This window comes from Papio anubis, chromosome 1, assembly GCF_008728515.1.
Source record: "Papio anubis isolate 15944 chromosome 1, Panubis1.0, whole genome shotgun sequence".
NCBI classification, from domain to species: domain Eukaryota; kingdom Metazoa; phylum Chordata; class Mammalia; order Primates; family Cercopithecidae; genus Papio; species Papio anubis.
The window spans coordinates 216,742,024-216,766,414 of NC_044976.1; the positions used below are offsets into that span (position 1 = coordinate 216,742,024).

Genomic DNA, 24,391 nt, shown 5'->3' on the forward strand with positions numbered 1-24,391 from the left:
TGGTCTTGATCTCCTGACCTCGTGATCCGCCCGTCTCGGCCTCCCAAAGTGCTGGGATGACAGGCGTGAGCCACGTGCCCGGCCTATCCTAGAAAACTTTAAATGACACGCGTGGCTCACGTTTTATTTATACTGCACGTTGCCGCCTGAGACCATTGCCTCACTTTCCACAGCTCGGGCTGCTTGGTCAAAAGACCCGAGGCCGGGAAGGTTATGAAATCGGAAACTTTAATGATCATTTATTGTTTCAGTTTGTGAAATATATATGTGTGTGTGTATAAAACTTATAAATGGATATAATCTTATATACAAGGTTAAATGCGAATATCACCCAGGCAGGTCCGTCCAGGTCTCAGTGCCGTGAGGAATGTCGCCTCAAAAGGCCTGCACCCCAAAACCTGTCACTCTGGTTTCATTCGGCCCGGTGTCTGATCGCCCTTCCTGTCACTCAAGACCTGAGGGGGCGGGGCCTGGAGCTCCATCCAATCAGCGGCGCCAGCGTGAGAACTGTCCAATCAGGCGTGCAGCCAGAGAGGAAGGGGCGGCCTTGGGGATCTGGCGGGGCCTTTGTCTCCTTGCGGCTAACGGGGTGCTGGGCTCGCGTTTGCTGCCTCCCGGAGAGTCCCCGTGACCGCTGCAGGCCCTGTCGCCCTGTGGCCTGCAGGTACTGCGAGATTTATAGGGAGGCCGGCGGGACACCCAAAAGCTGGGAAATGGTGAGTGTGCGGGGCAGGGTGTCCCGAGAAGGGAGAGGGGTCTGACTGGAATCGGCGGGAATTGGCTGGAACCAGCGCTGGCGACCCCCGGCCTCCCGGCGGTGGGCTCCGGAGTGCGCGGCCCTCAGTCCCGTGGGCGCTGGTAGGGGCTGGGCCGGCAGCGGGATTCCGGCCGCTGAGTGACTGTCCGGTCTCTGCCTGGTGACTTCCGCCCGGCCCAGAGCCCTCCCGGGGCAGCCCCGCGCCCGCAGCCCGCTCTCCCCTGGCTTGTGCCTTGATGGCGGTGGGGTTGTCGGGAGAGTCCCCACTGCCGTGAAAGGTTCCTGAGTGGTGTCATGCGCGTCCGTGTGAAGAGGCCACCAAACAGGCTTTGTGTGAGCGATAAAGCTTTTTAATCACCTGGGTGCAGGCGGGCTGAGTCCGAAGAGAGTCAGCGCAGGGAGAGAAGGGCGGGCCCTTCTATAGGATTTGGGAAGGTAAAGGAGCATTACAGTCAAAGAGGGGTGTTCTCTGGTGCGCAGAAGGGGGGGTCACAAGGTGCTCAGTGGGGGAGCTTTTTGAGCCAGGATGAGCCAGGAAAAGGAATTTCACAAGATAATATCATCGCTTAAGGCAAGGACCGGCCATTTTCACTTCTTTTGTGGTGGAATGTCATCGGTTAAGGCGAGGCAGGGTATTTGCACTTCTTTTGTGATTCTTAAGTTACTTCAGGCCATCTGGGCCTATACGTGCAAGTCACAGGGGATGCCATGGCTTGGCTTGGGCTCAGAGGCCTGACAAGTGAGGAGCTGTAGTCTGTGGGTTCCTTTCTCCTCTTTTTTTTTTTTTTTTTTTAAGACGGAGTCTCCCTCTGTCGCCCAGTCTGGAGTGCGGTGTTGCGATCTGGACTCACTGTAAGCTCCGCCTCCCGCATTCATGCCATTCTCCTGCCTCAGCCTCCCCAGTAGCTGGGACTACTGGCGCCCGCCTGTAATAAGATTTATTAGCATTTGATGGTAGTTAAGCTTACGTTTTGTTTTTCTCCAAGTTTGCAATTTATAAGAAATTTATTTAAGTTAGCTAGGATTCCTTAGATAGAATCCCAGGACATCCAAGCCACTCAGTCTAATTGCCTGCCATTTAATTATTCTAACACTTCACAGGGGAACTGGTTTTCCCAGCATTTTTCAAATGTATGGCAAGCAGGACCTCAAATCCGGGACTCTGTTCCCCCAGCCTGTTTTAAAGCCTGAAGGAAATCTTGTTTCCAGTTTCGTTTTTCTTTTCTTTTCTTTCTTTCCTTTTTTTTTTTTATTTGAGACGATGTCTCGCACTGTTGCCCAGGCTGGTGTGCAGTGGCGGCATCTCGGCTTACTGCAACCTCCGCCTCCCGGGTTCACACGATTCTCCTGCCTCAGCCTCTCGAGTAGCTGCGATTACAGGTGCACACCACCACACCCAGCTAATTTTTTGTATTTTTAGTAGAGACGGGGTTTCACTCTGTTAGCCAAGCTGGTCTGGAACTTCTGACCTCGTGATCCGCCCGCCTCCGCCTCCCAAAGTGCTGGGATTACAAGCTTGAGCCACTGCGCCCCGCCTCCAGTTTCTTTTCTACATTCCCAAATGGTAACTTCCCCTCTCCAAGCACAACATTATCAACTATTTGTCCTTTTTTTTTTTTTTTTGAGATGAAATCTCACTCTGTTGCCCAATGCCGAAGCTGAAGTGCAGTGGCGGTGTGATCTCGGCTCACTGCAACCGCCACCTCCCAGGTTCAAGCGATTCTCCTGCGTCAGCCTCCGGAGTAGCTGGGACTACAGGCAGGCGCCACCACGCCAGGCTAATTTTTGTATTTGTAGTAGAGACAGGGTTTCACCGTGTTAGCCGGGCTGGTATCAAACTCCTGACCTCATGATCCACCCCCCTCGGCCTCCCAAAGTGCTGGGATTACAGGCGTGAGCCACTGTGCCCGGCCTATTTATCCTTTATTTGCTTTTCAAACAGATGCAAGATTTTAGTGGTTCTTTTTTGTTTTTTTCACAGTGCAGTGAATGGGCTTTTTTTTTTTTTTTTTTTTTTTGAGATGAAGCCTAGCTCTGTCTCCCAGACTGGAGTGCAATGGCGTGATCTTGGCTCAAAGCAACCTCCGCCTCCCGGGTTCAAGCGATACTCCTGCCTCAGTCTCCTGAGTAGCTGGGACCACAGGCGCGTGCCACCACGCCCGGCTAATTGTTGGTATTTTTTGTAGAGAGGGGGTTTCACGCTGTTCGCCAGGATGGTCCCGATCTCCTGATCTTGGGATCCTCCCGCCTCGGCCTCCCAAAGTGTTGGGATTGCATGCTGAGCCACCGGGCTGATTACAGTGGCTTTTTTTTTTTGAGACAGAGTCTCGCTCGTCGCTTCAGGGCTGGAGTGCAGTGGCCTTATCTCAGCTCACTGCAAAGCTCACCCCGGTTCACGCCATTCTCCCGCCTCAGCCTCCCAGAGTAGTTGGGACTACAGGCCACCCCACCGCCATTTTTTTGTATTTCTTAGTAGAGACGGGTTTCACTGGTGAGCACAGATGGCCCCGACCTCCTGATCCTCGTGGATCCCCCATCTCTCGCCTCCCAAAGTGCTAGACAGGCTTCTGAGCCACACTGCCTCGCCCATGAGTGGCTTTTTAAAAAATATTTTCTCTTCTGAACATTTCACATGAGAAGAAAGCAGAGAATAATCACTTGACACTCCGCTGTAAAATCTTTGCTCAGCCAGTGTCCTGGACAGTTTCCTTATGTTTTCTGTTCATAGTTTGAGGTCTTAGATTTAAATCTTTAATCCATTTTAATTTGATTTTTTTGTATATGCCGAGAGGTGGGGGCCAAGTTTTTTTTGTTGTTATTTTTTGTTGGTTTTTTTTTTTTTTTTGGGGGACAGAGTCTCAGTCTGTCATCCTCTGGGCTCAGGTGATTCTCATGCCTCAGCCTCCTCGGTAAACTGGGACCACAGGCCGGGGCCACCACAGCTAGCTAATTTTTGTGTTTTAATAGAGACAGGGTTTCACTATGTTGGCCAGGCTGGTCTCGAACTCCTGGCCTCAAGTGACCCTGCTGCCTTGGCCTCCCAATGTGCTGAGATTACATGTGTGAGCCACCACACCCGGCCAAGGGGTCAAATTTTCTTCTGCGTATGAATATCCAGTTTTCCCAGCACAATTTATTGAGAGACTGTTGTTTCCCCCAGAGTATGTTCTTGGCACTTCTGTCACAAATGAATTTGCTGTAGATGTACTGATTTTTTCTTGGTTCTTTATTCTGTTCCATTGATCTATGTGTCTTGTTTTATGCTAGCACCATGCTGTTTTTGTTGCTATAGCTGTGTAATATAATATGAAGTCAAGTAGAGTAATTCCTCCAGTTTTTTCCTTTTTGCTCGGGATGGCTTTGGCTGTTCTTAATCTTTTGTGATTCCAAAAAAAATTTTAGGCTTAGTTTTTCTATTTCTGTGAAGAATGTCTTTGGTATTTTGGTAGGTATTACACAGAGTTTGTAGAATGCTTTGGGGAGTTACGGACATTTACACAACACTGATTCTTCCAATCCATGAACACGGAATATATTTCTGTTATTTTGTGTGCTCTTCAGTTTCTTTCATCAATGGTTTATAGTTTCTATGGTCGAAATCTTTCACTTCTTTGGTTAAGTTTATTCCTAGGTATTTTATTTGTTGCTATCATAAGTGGGATTACTTTCTTCATGTCTTTTTCAGATTGTTTGCTGTTGGCATATAAAAATGCTACTGATTATCGTATGTTAGTATTGTATTCTACCACTTTACCAAATTTGCTTTTCAGTTTGAATAGTTTTTTGGTAGAGTCTTTAGGTTTTTCCAAGTGGAAGATCATATCATTTCAAACAAGGAGAATTTGATTTCTTCCTTTCGAATTTGGAGAGCTTTGTTTTGTTCTCTTGTCTGTCCTAGTTAGGACTTCCAGTACTAAGTTGAATCACTGGTGAAAGTTGGCATCCTTTTCTTGTTCCACATCTTAGAGGTATAGCTGTCAGTTTTTCCTTCTTCAGTATACTAGCTGTGGGTCTGTCATTTATGATTTTACTGTGTATGCTCCTTTTATACTCAGTTTTTCGAGGGTTTTTTTTTTAATCATTGAGGGATGTTGAATTTTATGAAATTCTTTTTCAGCATCAGTTGAAATGATCATATGGTTTTTCTCCTTCTGTTAATATGATGTGTCACATGGATTGATTTACATATGTTGAACCATCTTTGCATCCCTGGGATAAATTCCACTTGGTCATCGTGAGTGCTCTTTTTTTTGTTGTTGTGCTTTTTGAGACAGAGTCTCGCTCTATCGCCCAGGCTGGAGTGCAGTGGTGCACTCTCAGCTCACTGCAACCTCTGCCCACCCCCCGGGTTCAATGATTCTCAGCCTCCTGAGTAGCGGGGATTACAAGCGCCTGCCACCATGCCTGGCTAATTTTTGTATTTTAGTAGAGATGGGGTTTCACCATGTTGGCCAGGCTGGTCTCAAACTCCTAACCCCAGGTGATCTGCCCTCCTTGGCCTCCCAAAGTGCTGGGATTACAGGCATGAGCCAGATGCCTGGCTCTAAGAAGAAATTTTAGCTGTCATTCAAACACTAAGAATTTATGAATACACTTTTTTTGTTTTTTTCTTTTCTTTTCTTTTCTTTTTTTTTTTTTTTTTTTTTTGAGACAGAGTCTCTCTCTGTCACCCAGGTTGGAGTGCAGTGGTGCAATCTCAGCTCACTGCAAGCTCCGCCTCCCAGGCTCATGCCATTCTCCTGCCTCAGCCTCCCAAGTAGTTGGGACTACAGGCACCTGCCACCACGCCCGGCTAATTTTTTGTATTTTTTAGTAGAGACGGGGTTTCACCGTGTTAGCCAGGGTGGTCTCCATCTCCTGACCTCGTGATCCGCCTGTCTCGGCCTCCCAGAGTGCTGGGATTACAGGCGTGAGCCACCACGCCCAGCCAGCATTCTCTTAAAACCTCTGATAAGGCAAGTCTGGTGGTCATGAATTCCCCTAGCATTTGCTTGTCTGGAAAGAATTTTGTTTCTCCTTCACTTATAAAGCTTTGATTGGCTACATGAAAAATTCCTGGTTGAAATTTGTTTTCTTTAACCCATTTCTCATTCGCCCTGAGAATACTTTTGTCTCTAATCCTAATGTAACACCATAGACATTTCCGTTACATTTCTGTCCTGTCTCTGATCCTAATATAACATCATATATATTTCTGTTGCATTAGGATTAGAGACAAGTTAGAAATAATTCCAAGGACAGTTTTTATATTATATCTTAACATTGACAATCAGTCAGATTTGGCCAGGCGCGGTGGCTAATGCCTGTCATCCCAGCACTTTGGGAGGCCGAGGCGGGTGGATCACGAGGTCAGGAAATCGAGACCATCCTGGCTAACACGGTGAAACCCTGTCTCTACTAAAAACACAAAAAAATTAGCTGGGCGTGGTGGCGGGCACCTGTAGTCCCAGCTACTCGGGAGGCTAAGGAAGGAGAATGGCTTAAACCCGGCAGGCGGAGCTTGCAGTGAGCCAAGGTCGCGCCACTGCACTCCAGCCTGGGTGACATAGGGAGACTCTGTCTCAGGAAAAAAAAAAGAAAATCAGTCAGATTTACTTCAGCCTCAAGGAGTGTGCTTATGTAAAACTGAATGAGCACTGGCAGACGACTGCACTTTTTTTTTTTTTTAATGGGAAATGGATTAAGGATGCTGAATATAGGCTCCCTGTCTCCTCTGGGAGAGGGGTGTACACGCCTGGGATGTTTCTGGGTATTTTCATCCTTTTGTGCTATCAAACATTACAGTGTGTTCTGCCTTTTACTGTCTTGCCTCAGAGATGTTCACATAGCCCCACTATCTGTCAGGAACTTCGGGTAACAGGATAACAGACCCCGGTTGATGGACTGCCCCTGTGGCGGGGGTGGGGACATGGGTTTCATCGCATATCATGTTGGCTTCTGAGTCTTTCTCCAGCTGGCACACGTAGCTTGCAAACCTTGCTGTCTCACTTGGCAAACAGAGGCTGGGCAGTCAGCACAGCACCTTCCACTGGTGAATGGTGTGCAGTAAAACCATTTTGCTAACCAGGTGCAGATGGTGGCCTCTCTCCGTAGCAGGAGGAACTATTGTGTCTGCAGAGCCGCCCTCTTCCTCCTCCACCACCACAGGCTTGCTGTAATGCACTCGGGATCCAATTCCAAGCTCTTGGGAGGACTTTCTATGCAGTGTGATTGTTACTCCTTTTTGTGGTTTTGTTTTGTTGTTATAGTTTCTATTGCTGCTGTGGCATGTGGCCACAATGTTCCTCCATATACCTGCCCCGGGGGAAATCACGAAAGAATGGCCTGAAAAGAATGTGATGGGAGGGTGGAGTGTATGGTAGATGCACCTGTGTATGGCAGACACACCTGACAGCAACAGCTAAACGTTAGCCTCCCTTGAGAATGAGCCTGTATGGCAGATGTAGCTGACAGCAATGAGGGTTGCTAGGTGGGGGTTGCCAGGTGGAGGGTGTTAAGTGAAAATGCTATATGAACTGCTTGCTTTTTGCAAGCAGTTGTGGTTCTCCTTGCGTGTTTTTGCGAGTGGTAATGGTTCTTCTGTCCATCCCACCACCACTGGAGCATCCGTGTATATCAGTCCCCCTCAATAAAGCCTATGTCTCATTTTTTGGCTCCAGGTCTCTTCTTTGGTCTGTTGGACATGATGCCATTCCTACTGGAGTCCATAGGGGTCCAGCTTGATAAGGGCCAGCAGAGAATGCCATGTTTCAGGATGCTGATTTGTTTTTTTTTTTTTTTTTTGAGACGGAGTCTCGCTCTGTCGCCCAGGCTGGAGTGCAGTGGCCGGATCTCAGCTCACTGCAAGCTCCGCCTCCCGGGTTTATGTCATTCTCCTGCCTCAGCCTCCCGTGTAGCTGGGACTACAGGCGCCGGCCACCGCGCCCGGCTAGTTTTTTTTGTATTTTTTAGTAGAGACGGGGTTTCACCGCGTTAGCCAGGATGGTCTCGATCTCCTGACCTCGTGATCCGCCCGTCTCGGCCTCCCAAAGTGCTGGGATTACAGGCTTGAGCCACCGCGCCCGGCCTCAGGATGCTGATTTGTGACCTTCACTTTAGACCATAAGTATTTGTGTTGTGATCACAGCGCTGAGTGTAAGGGACTCAGTGCTGTGCCTGCTTTCTCTAGCTGAGTGCTACCATAATGGTCTAGGAGAGGCAGCATCAGCATGCAAGAAGCCAATTGTAGACCCCTTCTAAACCTCTGGAATCACATTACTTAGACTAGGGCCTGGAATACCAAATTATTTATCTGTACGTTGAGACTCGAGGGGTAATACTTAGCTAAGTGGCTCTCACCCCAGGCTTCAATTAGGATGACATGGCCAGTTTAAAGCAATACTGTCACCTCTGTGCTTCCCTCCCCGATTCTGTCTGTTGGTCTGGGTGGGAGCATCCATATTGTTTTAAGTGTTCCAGATGATTCTAAGTGAAGCCAGGGCCATGCATGAGGGCTCCCAGATATATTCATGAGAGTTGAATTCAGCCTTTGTTCCAAAGAAAGGTTACAGGGCCTGCTCTGCTTGGGTTTGGTAGAGGTGGGTCAGTGTGGCCCATATTCCCGTGGCTGCAGCAGCAATTGCTGAAGTCTTTGGAGGACAAGGGCACCGGAAAACAAAGAAACACACATTTTGATCTTTATGTAGGAGCTCATTGTTCCTGACTCTTTTCTGTGATAAAAGGACAGGGAGCGTGTACTTTTTATGAACCTCTAGGATTTTCTTCCTGTGGATGTGGTGGTAGAAGGGGAAAGGGTTGTGCTGACCCTTTTAAAGGCTTACAGGATGCAGGTGTGATTGGCCCAGAGACTCTCACCTGAGAAGGAATCCCAGAAATGGAGGAGGAAGACGAAGAAACGAATGGTTCTCAGGAGAATGTGTCCGGATTCAGGGACTGTGTCCACTTTTTTTTTTGTGGAATGTCATGTGTTTAGAACCCACAAATATGTCTCTACTTCTGATGTTCCTGCCTAACTTACTCCCCCGAACCTTTTGTTGTGATAGTCAGTGAGCTCTGTACACTCTTTCTCCCCTATATCCCAGAGCCTTCTTTCTTTCCTTTTTTTTTTTTTTTGAGACAGAGTCTCGCTCTGTCGCCCAGGCTGGAGTGCAGTGGTGCTATCTTGGCTCACCGCAAGCTCTGCCTTCCAGGTTCACACCATTCTCCTGCCTCAGCCTCCTGAGTAGCTGGTACTACAGGTGCCCGCCACCATGCCTGGCTAGTTTTTTGTATTTTTTTAGTAGAGACGGGCTTCACCATGTTAGCCAGGATGGTCTCCATCTCCTGACCTCGTGATCCACCCACCTCAGCCTCCCAAAGTGCTGCTATTACAGGCGTGAGCCACCACGCCCGGCCGATTGTAATTTAATTAAGGTAACTTTTCTTGTAATTGTTACGTAATTTTTTCAGTAATTTACTGGGCAATAATTTATTTATATTCAGTAATAATTTACTGGCCAAGAAAGCAGCAGTGATGTTGTACCTCTTGTGTGTATTAGCACACGATGCCAATTTTCCTATTGTAATTTATGTTAATTTTATTCACTTGAATAAAGTGCTGTCTGCCAGAATTTTCCACCATAGGGTTAATTATTTTTCCTTTTGTTATTAATAAGTATTTTGGGGAGATTTACTGATTGATGTACATAAATAATCACAATTAATCAGGAAACTTCTTTTTCTCTTTAGATTCTCTTTGCATACAGCTTTCTCTAGAAAATGAAGGCTCTCATGTTTGCTTACTGGTCGAATCAACTGGGATGAATGTAGGCTCTGCTATTTACTGGATGTTTGACAAAATATTCTTCTAGAGCCAGAAGCACAAGCGCCGCTGGCTAGCCTGTTAGAAAGTCAGAAATTCAGGCTTCATCCCAGATCTGCTGAATCAAAATCTACACTAAAAAAAAAGAATTTTTTTTTTTTTTCAGATGGGTTTCACTCTGTCATCCAGGCTGGAGTGCAGTGGTGTGACCTGAGCTCACTGCAACCTCTGCCTCCTATGCTCAGGAAATTCTCTCATCTCAGCTTCCCAAGTCACAGGGACCGCTGGCATGGGCCATCATGGCTAATTTTTGTATTTTTTGTAAAGATGAGGTTTCGCCATGTTGCCCAGGCTGATCTCAAACTCTGGAACTCAAGTGATCCACCCACCTCGGCCTCCCAAAGTGCTGGGAATAGAGGCATGAGCCACCATGCATGTATTTTATTTGTTTGTTTGTTTTTTGAGATGAAGTTTCACTCTTGTTGCCCAGGTTGGAGTACAATGGCGTTATCTTGGCTCACTGCAATCTCCACCTCCTAGATTCAAGCAATTCTCCTGCCTCAGCCTCCCAAGTAGCTGGGATTACAGGCGCCCACCACCATGCCTGGCTAATTTTTTGTATTTTTAGCAGAGATGGAGTTTCACCGTGTTGGCCAGGCTGGTCTTGAACTCCTGACTTGCAGGTGATCCACCCACCTCAGCCTCCCAAAGTACTGGGATAACAGGTGTGAGCCACTGCACCCAGCCCGTGCCTGCATTTTAACAAGATTTCTACTTCATTGACATGCTTGTTAAAATTTGAGAAGTACCTTCTAACTCACCCTGACTTCTCCATGTGAGAACAATACACGACTTATCCTGTACGATGTGAATATATCAGTGCTTGAGTTGATGCCCTTAATTTTATACTATATTATGCACAAAAGTAGAGTATCTACACTGGTTTGTGGATCTTTTTTGTTTGTTTGTTTGTTTTGAGATGGAGTCTCGCTCTGTCCCCTAGGCTGGAGTGCAGTGGCCGGATCTCGGTTCACTGCAAGCTCCGCCTCCCGGGTTCACGCCATTCTCCTGCCTCAGCCTCCCGAGTAGCTGGGACTACAGGCGTCCACCACCATGCCTGGCTAATTTTTTTTTTGTATTTTTTAGTAGAGACGGGATTTCAACATGTTAGCCAGGATGGTCTCGATCTCCTGACCTCGTGATCCGCCCTCCTCGGCCTCTCAAAGTGCTGGGATTACAGGCGTGAGCCACCGCACCTGGCTTAGAGTATATTTGTGTGTTAAAAATTATCTTATTTGATAATTCTAGTCACTCATATAAGTCAGAGCCAGTTCTCTTCACTCTGTCTCCTTGCCTGGAGTCGAACTCTGCCATGGCCACTTGGTAAATGTTTTCTTTTTCAGGGACTATTGGCATTCAGGGATGTGGCTCTAGAATTCTCTCCAGAGGAGTGGGAATGCCTGGACCCTGCCCAGCGGAATTTGTACAGGGATGTGATGTTAGAGAACTACAGAAACCTATTCTCCCTTGGTGAGGATCGCTTCAATATGCAGTTCCTATTTCACCGTAAGGATTTCATCTTTTCCGTTGTAGAATGTTCTCTGGGAGTTTCTGATTTGCATGAATGAGTTTCAGATCACTGCTTTCAAGAAAACCTTGGGGATTCCTTGGTGTAGAAAACAAAACTTTCAAGATGTTTTGCCTTGACATCAACCTTTCTCTTCAGCTGATGTACATCCTTGCTCTAGATTGGTGGTAATTCTAGAAATTCAGTAGTATCAAATATTGTTGCCTCCACTTCAAAATCCAGTTTCCACCACCAATTTTTGATCCAGTTAGTATAGTTCTTGGTGGTAGAGCTGAGGACTCACAGATTTAAAACACTTCCTGAATACATTAAAGGCTCTGTCAGAAAACAGTATTCTGGAGTTAACTTTCTAGGATCTAATGTGATGTTTTCTCTTCTCTACTGAGCACAGTGAAAGGTTGGTAGTTCAAGAATCCCCACAAGAATCATGCACCTTTTTTCTAATAAAACAGGTCTTGCTATGTCTAAGCCAGAACTGATCATCTATCTGGAGGCAAGGAAAGAGCCCTGGAATGTGAACACAGAGAAGACAGCCAAACACTCAGGTAGGTGGGAGTGAATGAAGCAAACATAGGTAGGGGGTCTGAGGATCAAGGAAGAAGCCAGACTTTAAAATGTGGTTTGGGAAGCTCTACTCCCATGGAAATGGCTTCTGAGAAGCCTGGATTTCTTTCTCTTGCTCTCACATAGGGGCATCTTCTATCTCATGCTCTTAAATTATCTAAGGACTGTACTTCCCTTCAGTGATTTTCCTTCAAGTTCACAGTGAGCGTCACAGTCATCTTCGTAGGTCATAGGGGACTGCATGAGCTGACTGCTCTTCCATTGCTTTGGGGGACGTGGAACTGTCTGCGTATTTTTGAGGAACTCTGTTAAAAATTATGTATATATATATACGCACACGTAATTTTCTTGAGATGGAGTCTCGCTCTGTCACCCAAGCTGGAGTGCAGTGGCACAATCTTGGCTCACTGCAACCTCTGCCTCCCAGGTTCAAGCGATTCCCCTGCCTCAGTCTCCCGAGTAGCTGGGACTACAGGCGCCTGCCACCACACCCGGCCAATTTTTTTTGTACTTTAGTAGAGATGGGGTTTCACCATGTTAGCCAGTATGGTCTCAGTCTCCTGACCTCGTGATCCACCTGCCTTAGCCTCCCAAAGTGCTAGGATTACAGGCGTGAGCCACCGCGCCCAGCCTAAAATATTTTTTAAGATCCCTTTTTGCATTGCATCTGGAACATGTGAGAGTAATGGTGATACTGGTATTTGGTTCAGAAATCCCACAACAGATATATGTTTTTTCCTTTATGACTTACCCTGTGGAGATTTCAAATGTGATTCTACAGAAATTGATAGTAATTTTATCAGAAGACTAAGCATATCCCTAAATATAAGACATTCTAGTGTTGTTTACTTAAAAATGTTATTTCTTTTGTGTGAACTGAGATTTGTAATTTAAACCCTATGTGCCCAAATTTCTCAGCTGTTCTCAGTTTAATATATCTACTCACATCCTAGATTTCTTAAATATGCTGGGTCGTTGGGGAGTGTAGAACATTACCGATTATATAGTAAACTCCCACTTGTTACCTTCCTTTAAAATAACTGTCATTTTATAATTTTCTCTTGTTTAGTATGAAACTTCGTGGGTCTGTGTCATTTATATATATATGTGTGTGTAGATATGTATGTGTATAATGTGATTTTTTTACACGAATAAAAATTGGATAACTATTGTGTACAGTGTCATGATTTGATATCTATATATAGTGAAATGATTAATACAGTTAAGTTAATGAACACACCTGTCACTTCACATAGTTATTTTTATGTTGAAAACACTTGTCTGCTGTGTTAATACAGATTTTAAGCATACAAAACATTGTTATTATTAACTGTACTCATAATGCTATTCATTAGATTTCCAAAGCTTATTTATTTTATAACTGAAAGCTTATAGTGCCCTTGTAATACTACATCTTCCATTTTCCTACCCTCTTGGCAGTCACCTCTGTCTTCTGCTTCTGGTTCAACCTTTTAAGATTCCTCATATGAGTGAGAAGAACAGGAAGTATTTGTTTTACTGTGTTTGGCTTATTTCACTTAGCATGTTGTTAGAATGGCAGGATTTCATTATGTTTATTGCTTAATAATACTCATTACATCTACGTAAACATTTTCTTTATCCATTCAGCATTCACAAAGATTTACATTGTTTCTATATCTTGAAAATTGTGACTCATGCTATAATGAACATGGGGATGTAGATATTTATTTGAGATACTGATTTTATTTCTGTTGATTTTATACAAACACACATACAGATGTGAGATTGCTGTCTTGTATGGTAGTTATTTTCCTTTTTTTTTTTTCTCGAGACAGACTTTTGTTCTGTCGCCCAGGCTGGAGTGCAGTGGCATGATCTCAGCTCACTGCACCCTCTGCCTCCGGGGTTCAAGAGATTCTCCTGCCTCAGCCTCTCCAGTAACTGGGATTACAGGTGCCCACCACCACATCTGGCTAATTTTTATATTTTTAGTAGAGACAAGGTTTCACCACGTTGGCCAGGCTGATCTTGAACTCCTGACCTCAAGTGGTTCACCAGCCTCAGCCTCCCAAAAGTGCTGGGATTATAGGCGTGAGTCACCGCGCCTGGACTTTTTATTTATTTATTTATTTTTTATAGAGATGGGTTCTCACTCTATTATCCAGGCTGGTCTCAAACTCCTGGCCTCAAGCAATCCTTCCACCTCGGCCTCTCAAAGTGGTGAGATTATAGGCCTGAGCCACCACACATGAACAATTTTTACTTATGTATTATAATTTTTGTGAACATATTCAGTTCTGTACACTTCAAGACATTATGGTGCAAAAGTGAATAATTCAACAATCACATTGTCTATTACCAGCACATTTATCTGTAAGTTTGTTTGCCTTTATAAATGTTACAGGCAAACAAACTTAGAGATAAATGTACTTGCAGAAGACATGCCAGGACATATTCTTTATGATGTGTGTGTGTGTATTTGCCTGGCCCTTTAGAAACACCATTCTATATTTGTTTTTAAGGGTCTGTTTCAGATATCTCATATAAATGGATTCGTATAGTCTCTATCTTTTTGGGACTGGGTTATTTTGTTTAGCATGTCACCAAGATTTTCATTTTTAATTTGTAAGCGTACATAGTAGGTGTATATATTTATCTGGTACATGAGATACTGTGATACAGGCATGCAATGCATAATAATCACATCAGGACAAAGGGCTTTTCTTAAAGATTCATCTTTATTGTAGATTTTACCAGATTTCCTGCTTTTTAAAAGCTGAGTAATATTCCATTATTTGTGGGGGGGATTTTTTTGAGACATCTCGATTTCTTGGGCGTCTGTGGTGCTAGTGTGAGTTAATTTTGTTGTGAGGAGTCTCGCTCTGTCACCAAGGCTGGAATGCATGGCCTGACCTCAGCTCACTGCAGCCTCCACCTCCCAGATTCAACTGATTCTCCCACCTCAGCCTCCGGGTTGCTGGGACTACAGGCGAGCCCCACCATGCCTGGCTATTTTTTTTTTGTATTTTTAGTAGAGACAGAGTTTCGTCATGTTAGCCAGGCTGGTCTCAAACTCCTGACCTCAGGTGATCTACCCGCCTTGACCTCCCAAAGTGCTGGGATTACAGGTACGGGCCACCCACTCCCAGCCTATTTGTGTATTCTGAATTATATTTAGCCATTCATTTGGTGACGTAAGTTTGGGTTGTTTTCCCTTATTAGCTTTTGTGAATAATGTTGCAATAAATATGGGTATGCAAATAACTTTTCATGTGCCCATATATGTGGAGGTTTATTTCTGTGTTCTGTATTCTGTTTCATTGACCTAATTGTCTGCCTTTATGCCAATACCAAACGGTTTTAATTACCACAGCTTCTTTTTTTTTTTTTTTTGAGAGAGAATCTTGGCTCTGTCACCCAGGTTGGAATGCAGTGGCGCGATCTCGGCTCACTGCAACCTCTGCCTCCCAGGTTCAGGTCATTGTCCTGCCTCAGCCTCCCAAGTAGTTGGGATTACAGGCATGTGCCACCATGTATTTTTAGTAGAGACGGGGTTTCACCATGTTGGCCAGGCTGGTCTTAAACTCGTGACTTTAGGCGATCCACCCATCTCGGCCTCCCAAAGTGCTGGGATTACAGGCATGAGCCACGCGCCGCGCCGACGGTAATGTATTTTAAAATCATAAAGTATGATACCTGCAACATTGTTCTTCTTTGTGGAGATCATTGCTCTCTTCATGGTTCCTTCACTTGCTGTGTAATTTTAGAGTTGCCTTTTCTATTTCTGCAAAAATGAAATTGTGAACTTGAAAGGATTGCCCTGAATCAGTAGGTCACTTGGGTGACATGAACATCTTCATAATATTAAGTCTTCCAGCCCACAAAGAAGAACATGCTCAAGTGTGTGTTGTTGAACTTCTGTGTATTTGTGAATGTTTCAGTTTTTTATTTATTTATTTATTTTTTGAGACGGGTCTCGCTCTGTCGCCCAGGCTGGAGTGCAGTGGTACGATCTCGGCTCACTGCAAGCTCCGCCTCCCGGGTTCACACCATTCTCCTGCCTCAGCCTCCCAAGTATCTGGGACTACAGGCGCCGCCACCACGCCCGGCTAGTTTTTTGTATTTTTTAGTAGAGACGGGGTTTCACCGTGTTAGCCAGGATGGTCTCCATCTCCTGACCTCGTGATCCACCCTCCTCGGCCTCCCAAAGTGCTGGGATGACAGGCGTGAGCCACCGTGCCTGACTGAATGTTTCAGTTTTCTTTCTGTTACTGATTTCTTGTTTTATTCCATTTTGGTCATAAATAATAATCTATAATATTTCCATTTTTAAAAATTAATTAAGACTTTGTTTTGTGGCCTGACAGGTGGTCTATCAAGGAGAATGTTTTCTGAGCTGTTGAGAATATTGTGGATTCTGTTGTTTAGGGTGTTCTCTAGATGTCTGTTGGTTGTCATTGTTTTATGGTGCTTTCAAGTCCCCCTGTTCCCTGTGTACTTCTTGCTTCATTTCTGTAAATATTTGCTTTATATATTGTAAACCCTGGTGAGAAACAGATGTAGATGTAAATACACAAACAGACATACATTTGTTGTAGGTTTTCTGTGAACAAAACCTTTTATTTATTGTCTTTTTTGTCTCCTGTGAGTTGTTCACTTTTGGTTTTTTGTTTGTTTTTTGTTTTGTTTTGTTTCTTTGAGATAGAGTCTCGCTCTGTCACCCAGGCTGGATTGGAGTGGTATGATCTCAGCTCACTGCAACCTCTGCCTCCCGGGCTCAAGCGTTTCTGCTGCCTCAGCCTCCTGGGTAGCTGGGATTACAGGCGCGTGCCACCACGCCCAGCTAATTTTCTTTCTTTTTTTTTTTTTTTTTGAGACGGAGTCTCGCTTGGTCGCCCAGGCTGGAGTGCAGTGGCCGGATCTCAGCTCACTGCAAGCTCCGCCTCCCAGGTTCACGCCATTCTCCTGCCTCAGCCTCCCGAGTAGCTGGGACTATAGGCGCCCACCACTTTGCCCGGCTAGTTTTTTGTATTTTTTTAGTAGAGACGGGGTTTCACCGTGTTAGCCAGGATGGTCTCGATCTCCTGACCTCGTGATCCACCCGTCTTGGCCTCCCAAAGTGCTGGGATTACAGGCTTGAGCCACCGCGCCCGGCCTAATTTTCATATTTTTAGTAGAGACAGGGTTTTGCCATTTTGGCCAGGCTGGTCTCCAACTCCTGACCTCAGGTGATCTGCCCACCTCAGCCTCCCAAAGTGCTGGGATTACAGGTGTGACCCACTGTGTCCAGCCACAACAATATATTTTAAACTGGTAATGTCTTCAGTTACATACAAATTTTTTTTCTCAGTACGTCTGCCTTGAACTTTAGGTTACTGATGTCATTGATCATATCTTTTTATATGAACAGATGTTTATAATTATTTTTACACTTTTGTTCCTCTGCCACCCGGGTTCAAGCAATTCTTGTGCCTCAGCCTTCCTATAGCTGGGACTACAGGTTTGTTCCCTCACGCCCAGCTAATTTTTTTGTGTTTTTAGTAGAGATAGGGTTTCACCATGTTGGCTAGGCTGGTCCCGAACTTCCGACCTCAAGCATTCCTCCCACCTTGGCCTCCCAAAGTGCTGGGATTACAGGCATGAGCCACCACACCCAGCCCCTTTAGTGTTTCTTGAGTGTAGATCTACTGATGACTTTTTCAGCATTTGCTTACCTTATATTCTTGAGCTCCATAATTTCTATTTCTTTTTATACTTTTTATCTTTTGGTTGATCTTCCAAGACAACTGATTTCATTTAGTTTTATATGTTCTTATTTCACTTATTAATATTATTCACATGGTTATTTTGAGTTTTTAAAAATAATTTATCTCCATTTCTTTAGGGTTGCTATCTGGATATTTCTTTTTCCTTTCTGGGGCCATAAGTATCCTGATATTTTGTATACATTGTAATCTTTTGTTCAGATTTGAAATTAACAAAAAGCCACCTGTTTCAATCTTTATAAAGTGGCATTGTTCTGGGAAATTCTGACACCAATTGATCAGGCTAGAGATTATGGGAGCCTCTCAAACTTGTTCTTGGGATATGTCTTCTCTGAAATGGTGTTTTGATTTGTTTTGTTTGAGACAGAGTCTCTCGCTGTGTCTCCCAGACTGGAGTTCAATGGTGCAATCTCAGCCCACTGCACCGTCTGCTTCCTGGATTCAAGCAATTCTCCTGCCTCAGCCTCCCAAGTAGCTGGGATTATAGGCATGTACCACTATGCCTGACTAATGTTTGTATTTTTAGTAGAGATGGGGTTTCACCGTGTTGACCAGGGCTAGGATTACTGGCGTGAGCCACTGCGCCCGGCTATTTTCTTAATTACAGAGGTTTTCACATGTTTCCTCTTAAGAGGCTGTAATTACTTGTTATGTCCGTTGTCCATCTCTGGTACTGCAGTTTCTTGTCTACTGTAACAATCATTTATTACTGGTTTCAAAACAACCAACCTGTCGGTCAAAGTATACCATCATTCCATTCAGTACTCTGTCATAGAAGACAGCAACCAGTTTTTTTCAAGCCCCCAAAAGTATGGACACATGTGCTACTATTTTCTTTATTTTATGAGGGAGAAGTCAGAAGTTTACTCCTAAGGGCACCATACCATATTGGAAAAAAGGAATGGCTGTGGTGGGTAAATGGAACACACTTTCCTTCGACTTCTATGGGGCTTATGGCATTGTGCTCACCTGGGGTGCTGCAAACCCTTCATTGATTTTTAGAGTTCTCAGAAAGGCTTTAAAAAAATTTTTTTTTAAATTGTATGTATTTATGAGGTACATAAGATATTTTGATACAAACATGTAACGTGAAATAAGCATATCAGGGAAAATGGGGTGTCCATTCCCTCAAGCATTTATTTTTTGAATTACAATCAGATTATACTATTTAAGTTATTTTAAAATGTACAACTGAAATTATTTTTGACTATGGTCACCCTGTTGTGCTATTAAATAGTAGGTCTTATTCATTCTTTTTAAGTAATTTCTTGCACCCATTAACCATCCCCACCTCCCCCACCCACTCACCCAGTACCCTTTCCAGCCTCTGATAACCATTCTTCTACTCTCTATCTCCATGAGTTAATTGTTTTGACTTTTAGATTCCACAAATAAGTGAGAGCATGCAATGTTTGTCTTTCTGTACCTGGCTTATTTTACTTAACATAGTGACCTTCGGTTCCATCTATGTTGTTGCAAATGACAGGATCTCATCCTTAAGGATGAATAGTACTCCATTGTCTATAAGTAGTACATTTTCTTTCTTCCTTTTTTCTTTTTTTTTTTTTTTTTTTGAGACAGAGTCTTGCTCTGTCGCCCAGGCTGGAGTGCAGTGGCGCGATCTCGGCTCACTGCAAGCTCTGCCTCCCGGGTTGACACCATTCTCCTGCTTCAGCCTCCCAAGTAGCTGGGACTACAGGTGCCGCCACCACACCCGGCTAGTTTTGTTTTTGTATTTTTAGTAGAGACGGGGTTTCACCGTGTTAGCCAGGATGGTCTCAATCTCTTGACCTCGGGATCCGCCCGCCTCGGCTTCCCAAAGTGCTGGGATTACAGTTGTGAGCCACTGCGCCTGGCCTATAAGTAGTACATTATCTTTATCCAGTTGCCTGTTGATGGATACTTAGGTTGCTGCCAAAATTTGGCTATTGTGAATAGTGCTGGAACAAACATAGAAGTGCATCTATCTTTGATATACTGATTTCCTTTCTTTGGCATATACATCTGCAGTGGGATTGCTGGATCATATGGTACCTCTATTTTTAGTGTTTTGAGGAACCTCCAAACTGTTCTTCATAGTGGTAGCACTAATTTAAATCCCCACAGTGTACAGGGTTTCTCACCAGCGTTTGTTATTGCCTGGCTTTTGGATATAAGTTATTTTATCTGGGGTGAGATGATATCTCATTGTAGTTTTGATTTGCATTTCCCTGATGGTCAGTGATGTTGAGAACCTTTTCATATGCCTGTTTGCTATTTGTGTCTTGTTTTGAGAAATGTTTATTCACATATCCTGACCATTTTTTGGCTCAGATTATTAGATTTTTTTGCCTGTAGAGTTGTTTGAGCTCCTTATAACTTCTGGTTGTTAATCTCTTGTCAAATGAGTAGTTTTCAAGTATTTTCTCCCATTCTCTGGGTTGTCTGTTCACTTTGTTGATTGTATTCTTTGCTGTGCAGAAGCTTTTTAACTTGATATGTTCCCATTTGTTCATTTTTTTTTTTTTTTTTGGTTGTCTGTGTTTGTGGGGTATTGCTCAATAAATTTTTGCTTAGACTAATGTCTTCGAGGTTTTTCTCAATTTTAACTTTTCAAAAAACTCATTTTTTGTTTCATTGATGTTTTGAATTTTTCAAAAAATTTTAATTTCATTTATTTCTGTTCTGAGCTTCATTATTTTTCTTCCACTAATTTTGGGTTTTGTTCGCTCTTGCTTTTCTAGTTCTGTACGATGCATTGTTGGATTGTTTAGTTGAAGTTTTCCCTTTTTTTTCATGTAGGCAGTTATAGCTATAAACGTCCCTGTTTGTACTGCTTTTGCTGTATCCCATAGGTTTTGGTGTATTTTGTTTCTGTTATCATTTGTCTCAAGAAATTTTAAATTTCCTCCTGAATTTCTTTTAACTCACGGGTCATTTGGGAGCATATTGTTTAATTTCCGTGTATTTGTATAGTTTTCAAAATTCCTCTTTTCATTCTAGTTTTATTCCATTGTGGTCAGAGAAAATGCTTGGTATTATTTCCATTTTTGGAATGTTTTTTTTTTTTTTTTTTTTTTTTGAGACGGAGTCTTGCTCTGTAGCCCACGCTGGAGTGCAGTGGCCGGATCTCAGCTCACTGCAAGCTCCGCCTCCCGGGTTCACGCCATTCTCCGGCCTCAGCCTCCCGAGTAGCTGGGACTACAGGCGCCCGCCACCTCGCCCGGCTATTTTTTGTATTTCTTAGTAGAGACGGGGTTTCACCGTGTTAGCCAGGATGGTCTCGATCTCCTGACCTCGTGATCCGCCCATCTGGGATTACAGGCTTGAGCCACCGCGCCCGGCCATTTTTGGAATGTTTTAAGACTTGTTTTGTGACCTCACATATGGTCTCTCCTTGAGAATGATCCATGTGCTGAGGAAAATAATGTGTATTGTGCAGCTGTTGTATGAAATGTTCTGTAATTATCTATTAGATCCATTTGGCATATAGTGCAGATAAGCGCTATGTTTCTTCGTTGATTTTCTGTCTAGTAGGTTTGTCTGGTGCTGCAAGTGAGGTCATGAGCCGCCGTGCCCAGCCTTCATTTAATGTTTTCACTTTGGACCAAAGTAGTTTACACACCAGAGTTATAGTGTTATTTTGTGTTTTTGTGTGTTGTTACTATTACCAGTTAATTTTGTAACTTCAGATGATGTTATTATTAATTAATGTTCTTTTCTGATTGAAGTACTCCTTTTAGCATTTCTTGTAGGACAGGTCTGGTATTGATGAAATACCTCAGCTTTTGTTTGGCCATCTTTATTTCTCTTTATGTTTGAAGGATATTTTTGCTGGATATAATATCATAGGGTAAAGGTTTTTTTCTTTCAGCACTTTAAGTATGTCATGCCACTCTCTCTTGGCCTGTAAGGTTTCCAGTGAAAAGTCTGCGATGAGGCATATTGGAGCTTCATTGTATGTTATTTCTTTTTTTTCCCCCTTCGGCTGCTTTTAGGGTTCACATAATGGCATTTTGTTTAGTATATTTTTGTTAGGATTATGACTATGAAGGAATAAGGGCCTGTAGTATTTCATTATGCTATCTTGCTAATGTGCTTGTATAATTTTATGCCTTAGATTTGTAAAGTATGTTATCTAGTAAGTGGAATAATTTGTTGTTTTTATTTTTTCCAGCTTTGTCTTCTTATCTTACTGAAGACATTTTGCCAGAGCAGGGTCTGCAAATTTCATTCCAAAAAGTGATGCTGAGAAGATATGAAAGATGTTGTCTTGAGAAATTACGCTTAAGGAATGACTGGGAAATTGTGGGTGAGTGGAAAGGGCAGAAGGCAAGTTATAATGGACTTGACTTATGCTCAGCAACTACTCATAACAAAAACTTTCAATGCAATAAATGTGTGAAAGGTTTTAGTAAATTTGCAAATCTAAATAAACATAAGATAAGCCATACTGGAGAAAAACCATTCAAATGCAAAGAATGTGGCAATGTCTCTTGCATGTCTTTAATAACAACTCAACAGCAGAGAATCCATATTGGAGAGAACCCCTACCAACGTAAAAAAGGTAGCAAAGCCTTTAATGAGCGCTCATACTTTACTGAGTATAAGAGAATTCATGTTGGAGAGCAACATTGCAGATGTGAAGGATGTAATAACGTCTTTAAGTCTTGCTCAAGTCTTGCTATTATTGAGAAAATTCATACTGAAAAGAAAACCTACAAATGTGAAGAATGTGGCAAAGCTTTTAACCTGTGCTCAATTCTTACTAAACATAAGAAAATTCATACTGGAGAGAAACCATACAAATGTGAAGAATGTGGCAAATCCTTTAAGTTGTTCCCATACCTTACTCAACACAAGAGAATTCATAGTGGAGAGAAACCCTACAAGTGTGAAGAATGTGGCAAAGTCTTTAAATTGTTGTCATACCTTACTCAACATAAAAGAATTCATACTGGAGAGAAAACCTTCCAATGTGAAGAATGTGGAAAAGCCTTTAACCAGAGCTCACATCTGACTGAACATAGGAGAATTCATACTGGTGAGAAACCATACAAATGTCAGGAATGTGGCAAAGCTTTTACTTGGTTCTCATACCTTATTCAGCATAAGAGAATTCATACTGGGCAGAAACCCTACATATGTGAGGAATGTGGCAAAGCTTTTACCTGGTTCTCCTACCTTAATCAACATAAGAGAATTCATACTGGAGAGAAACCCTACAAATGTGATGAATGCGGCAAAGCTTTTAACTGGTTTTCATATCTTACTAATCATAAGAGAATTCATACTGGAGAGAAACCCTACAAATGTGAAGAATGTGGCAAAGCCTTTGGCCAGAGCTCACACCTTTCTAAACATAAGACAATTCATACCAGAGAGAAACCATACAAGTGTGAGGAATGTGGCACAGCCTTTAACCACTCTGCACAACTTGCCCTACATGAGAAAATTCACACCTGAGAAAAATCCTACAAATCTAAACAATATGGCATAGTCTTTAATACCTATTCACAACTTCACAGCAGAGTATTTTTACTGAATAAGAGTGTTACAAATGTAATGATTGTCGGCCGGGCGCGGTGGCTCAAGCCTGTAATCCCAGCACTTTGGGAGGCCGAGACGGGCGGATCACGAGGTCAGGAGATCGAGACCATCCTGGCGAACACGGTGAAACCCCGTCTCTACTAAAAAATACAAAAAAACTAGCCGGGCGAGGGGGCGGGCGCCTGTAGTCCCAGCTACTCCGGAGGCTGAGGCAGGAGAATGGCGTGAACCCGGGAGGCGGAGCTTGCAGTGAGCTGAGATCCGGCCACAGCACTCCAGCCTGGGTGACAGAGCAAGACTCCGTCTCAAAAAAAAAAAAAAAAACAACAAAAAACAAATGTAATGATTGTCAAAAGTCCATTTACAAACTGTAAGCCTTTGAGTGCACTAAAACGTTTAGACTAGGAACAATACAAATAGAAAGACCGGTTCAACACCTCCACTGATATCACAGCTCTTATTGTACACAGAGGAATATATACTGTAGGGAAACCCTCCAGTTGCTCAAACTTTATTCAACTTCAAAGACTTTGTATTGGAGAGAAACCCTACATTCGTAATAAATGCAGAAACAGCATTTGTTCAAAAAATATACCTTAGAAAACACCGGAGTGTTCACACTAAGAACTACTTTACAGATGCAGTAAATGTGAAAAAAATAACTAATCAAAAACTACATCAAAGCACGTCCAAGAATTCACAGTAAAAAGCACTAAGTCACTAACACTTTCAGATATTACTGCAAATCTGAGTGTTTATTATAGAGAATAATCCAAAGTAAAGTTAAAATAAGTAGGAGATTTACCTTTTGGAGAAGTTCTAATTACATTTAAAGTATACCTTTTGGTGCCAGACATGGTGGCTCTTTTCTATAATTGCTGCACTTTTGGATGCCGAGGTGGGGGGATTGCTTGAGCCCAGGAGTTTGGGACCAGCCTGGGCAACATGGCAAAACCTCATCTCTACAAAAAGTAAAATAAAAGCCAGGCTTGGTGGCACATGCCTGTTGTCCCAGCTACTTCGAAGGCTCAGGTGGGAGGATTGCTTGAGCCCGGAGGTTGAGGATGCAGTGAGCTGATATCTTGCAACTTCACTCCCACCTGGGCAACAGAGCAAGACCCTGTCTCAATAATAATAATAACATAATAATAGTAGAGTATACTCTGTGCATTGAAAGAGTTTTAGATTTTTTGAAAAGCACATATTTATGTAATTCAAGTTTGAAATCACTTGATACCATGCCTTCATTTCTAGTGTCTGTGTGAAGGCATGTGGCCTATTGTTGCTACATGAAAGCCGTGAGAGTTTCTTCTATATTTGGGCAGGCATCATTCATCTCCTTTTCTTTGGAAGATTATGGACATTGCATTTTAAGCTTCCTGAAGAAATGTAACCGGAGAGGCTCT

General features: G+C 43.4%; 1 protein-coding gene across 3 annotated transcripts; it reads left to right on the top strand.

Moving 5' to 3' along the window:
• On the top strand, positions 1-22,992 carry LOC101011841 (zinc finger protein 695). 3 transcript variants are annotated; one of them, XM_003893662.5, is made up of 4 exons: positions 2-716; positions 10,961-11,123; positions 11,598-11,690; positions 21,613-22,992. In XM_003893662.5, the coding sequence occupies exons 1-4, from the start codon at positions 291-293 to the stop codon at positions 22,899-22,901; spliced, it is 1,971 nt and encodes a 656-aa protein (XP_003893711.3). In that variant the 5' UTR covers positions 2-290; the 3' UTR covers positions 22,902-22,992. The 3 variants fall into 3 exon arrangements, with proteins under 3 accessions (XP_009194078.3, XP_003893711.3, XP_017808611.3); XM_017953122.3 differs by having other exon boundaries at positions 10,961-11,087; XM_009195814.4 differs by lacking the exon at positions 21,613-22,992 and having other exon boundaries at positions 1-716; positions 10,961-11,087; positions 11,598-12,082.
• The last annotated feature ends 1,399 nt before the right edge of the window (positions 22,993-24,391 follow it).

What these genes read in the sequence shown, in the direction of transcription:
- LOC101011841 (XM_003893662.5), top strand. Translation starts at nt 291, where the DNA reads ATGGATATAATCTTATATACAAGGTTAAATGCGAATATCACCCAGGCA. An exon ending in CACCCAAAAGCTGGGAAATG is followed by an intron (nt 717 to 10,960) that starts GTGAGTGTGCGG and finishes TTTCTTTTTCAG; the next exon opens with GGACTATTGGCATTCAGGGA. An exon ending in GAAGACAGCCAAACACTCAG is followed by an intron (nt 11,691 to 21,612) that starts GTAGGTGGGAGT and finishes TATTTTTTCCAG; the next exon opens with CTTTGTCTTCTTATCTTACT.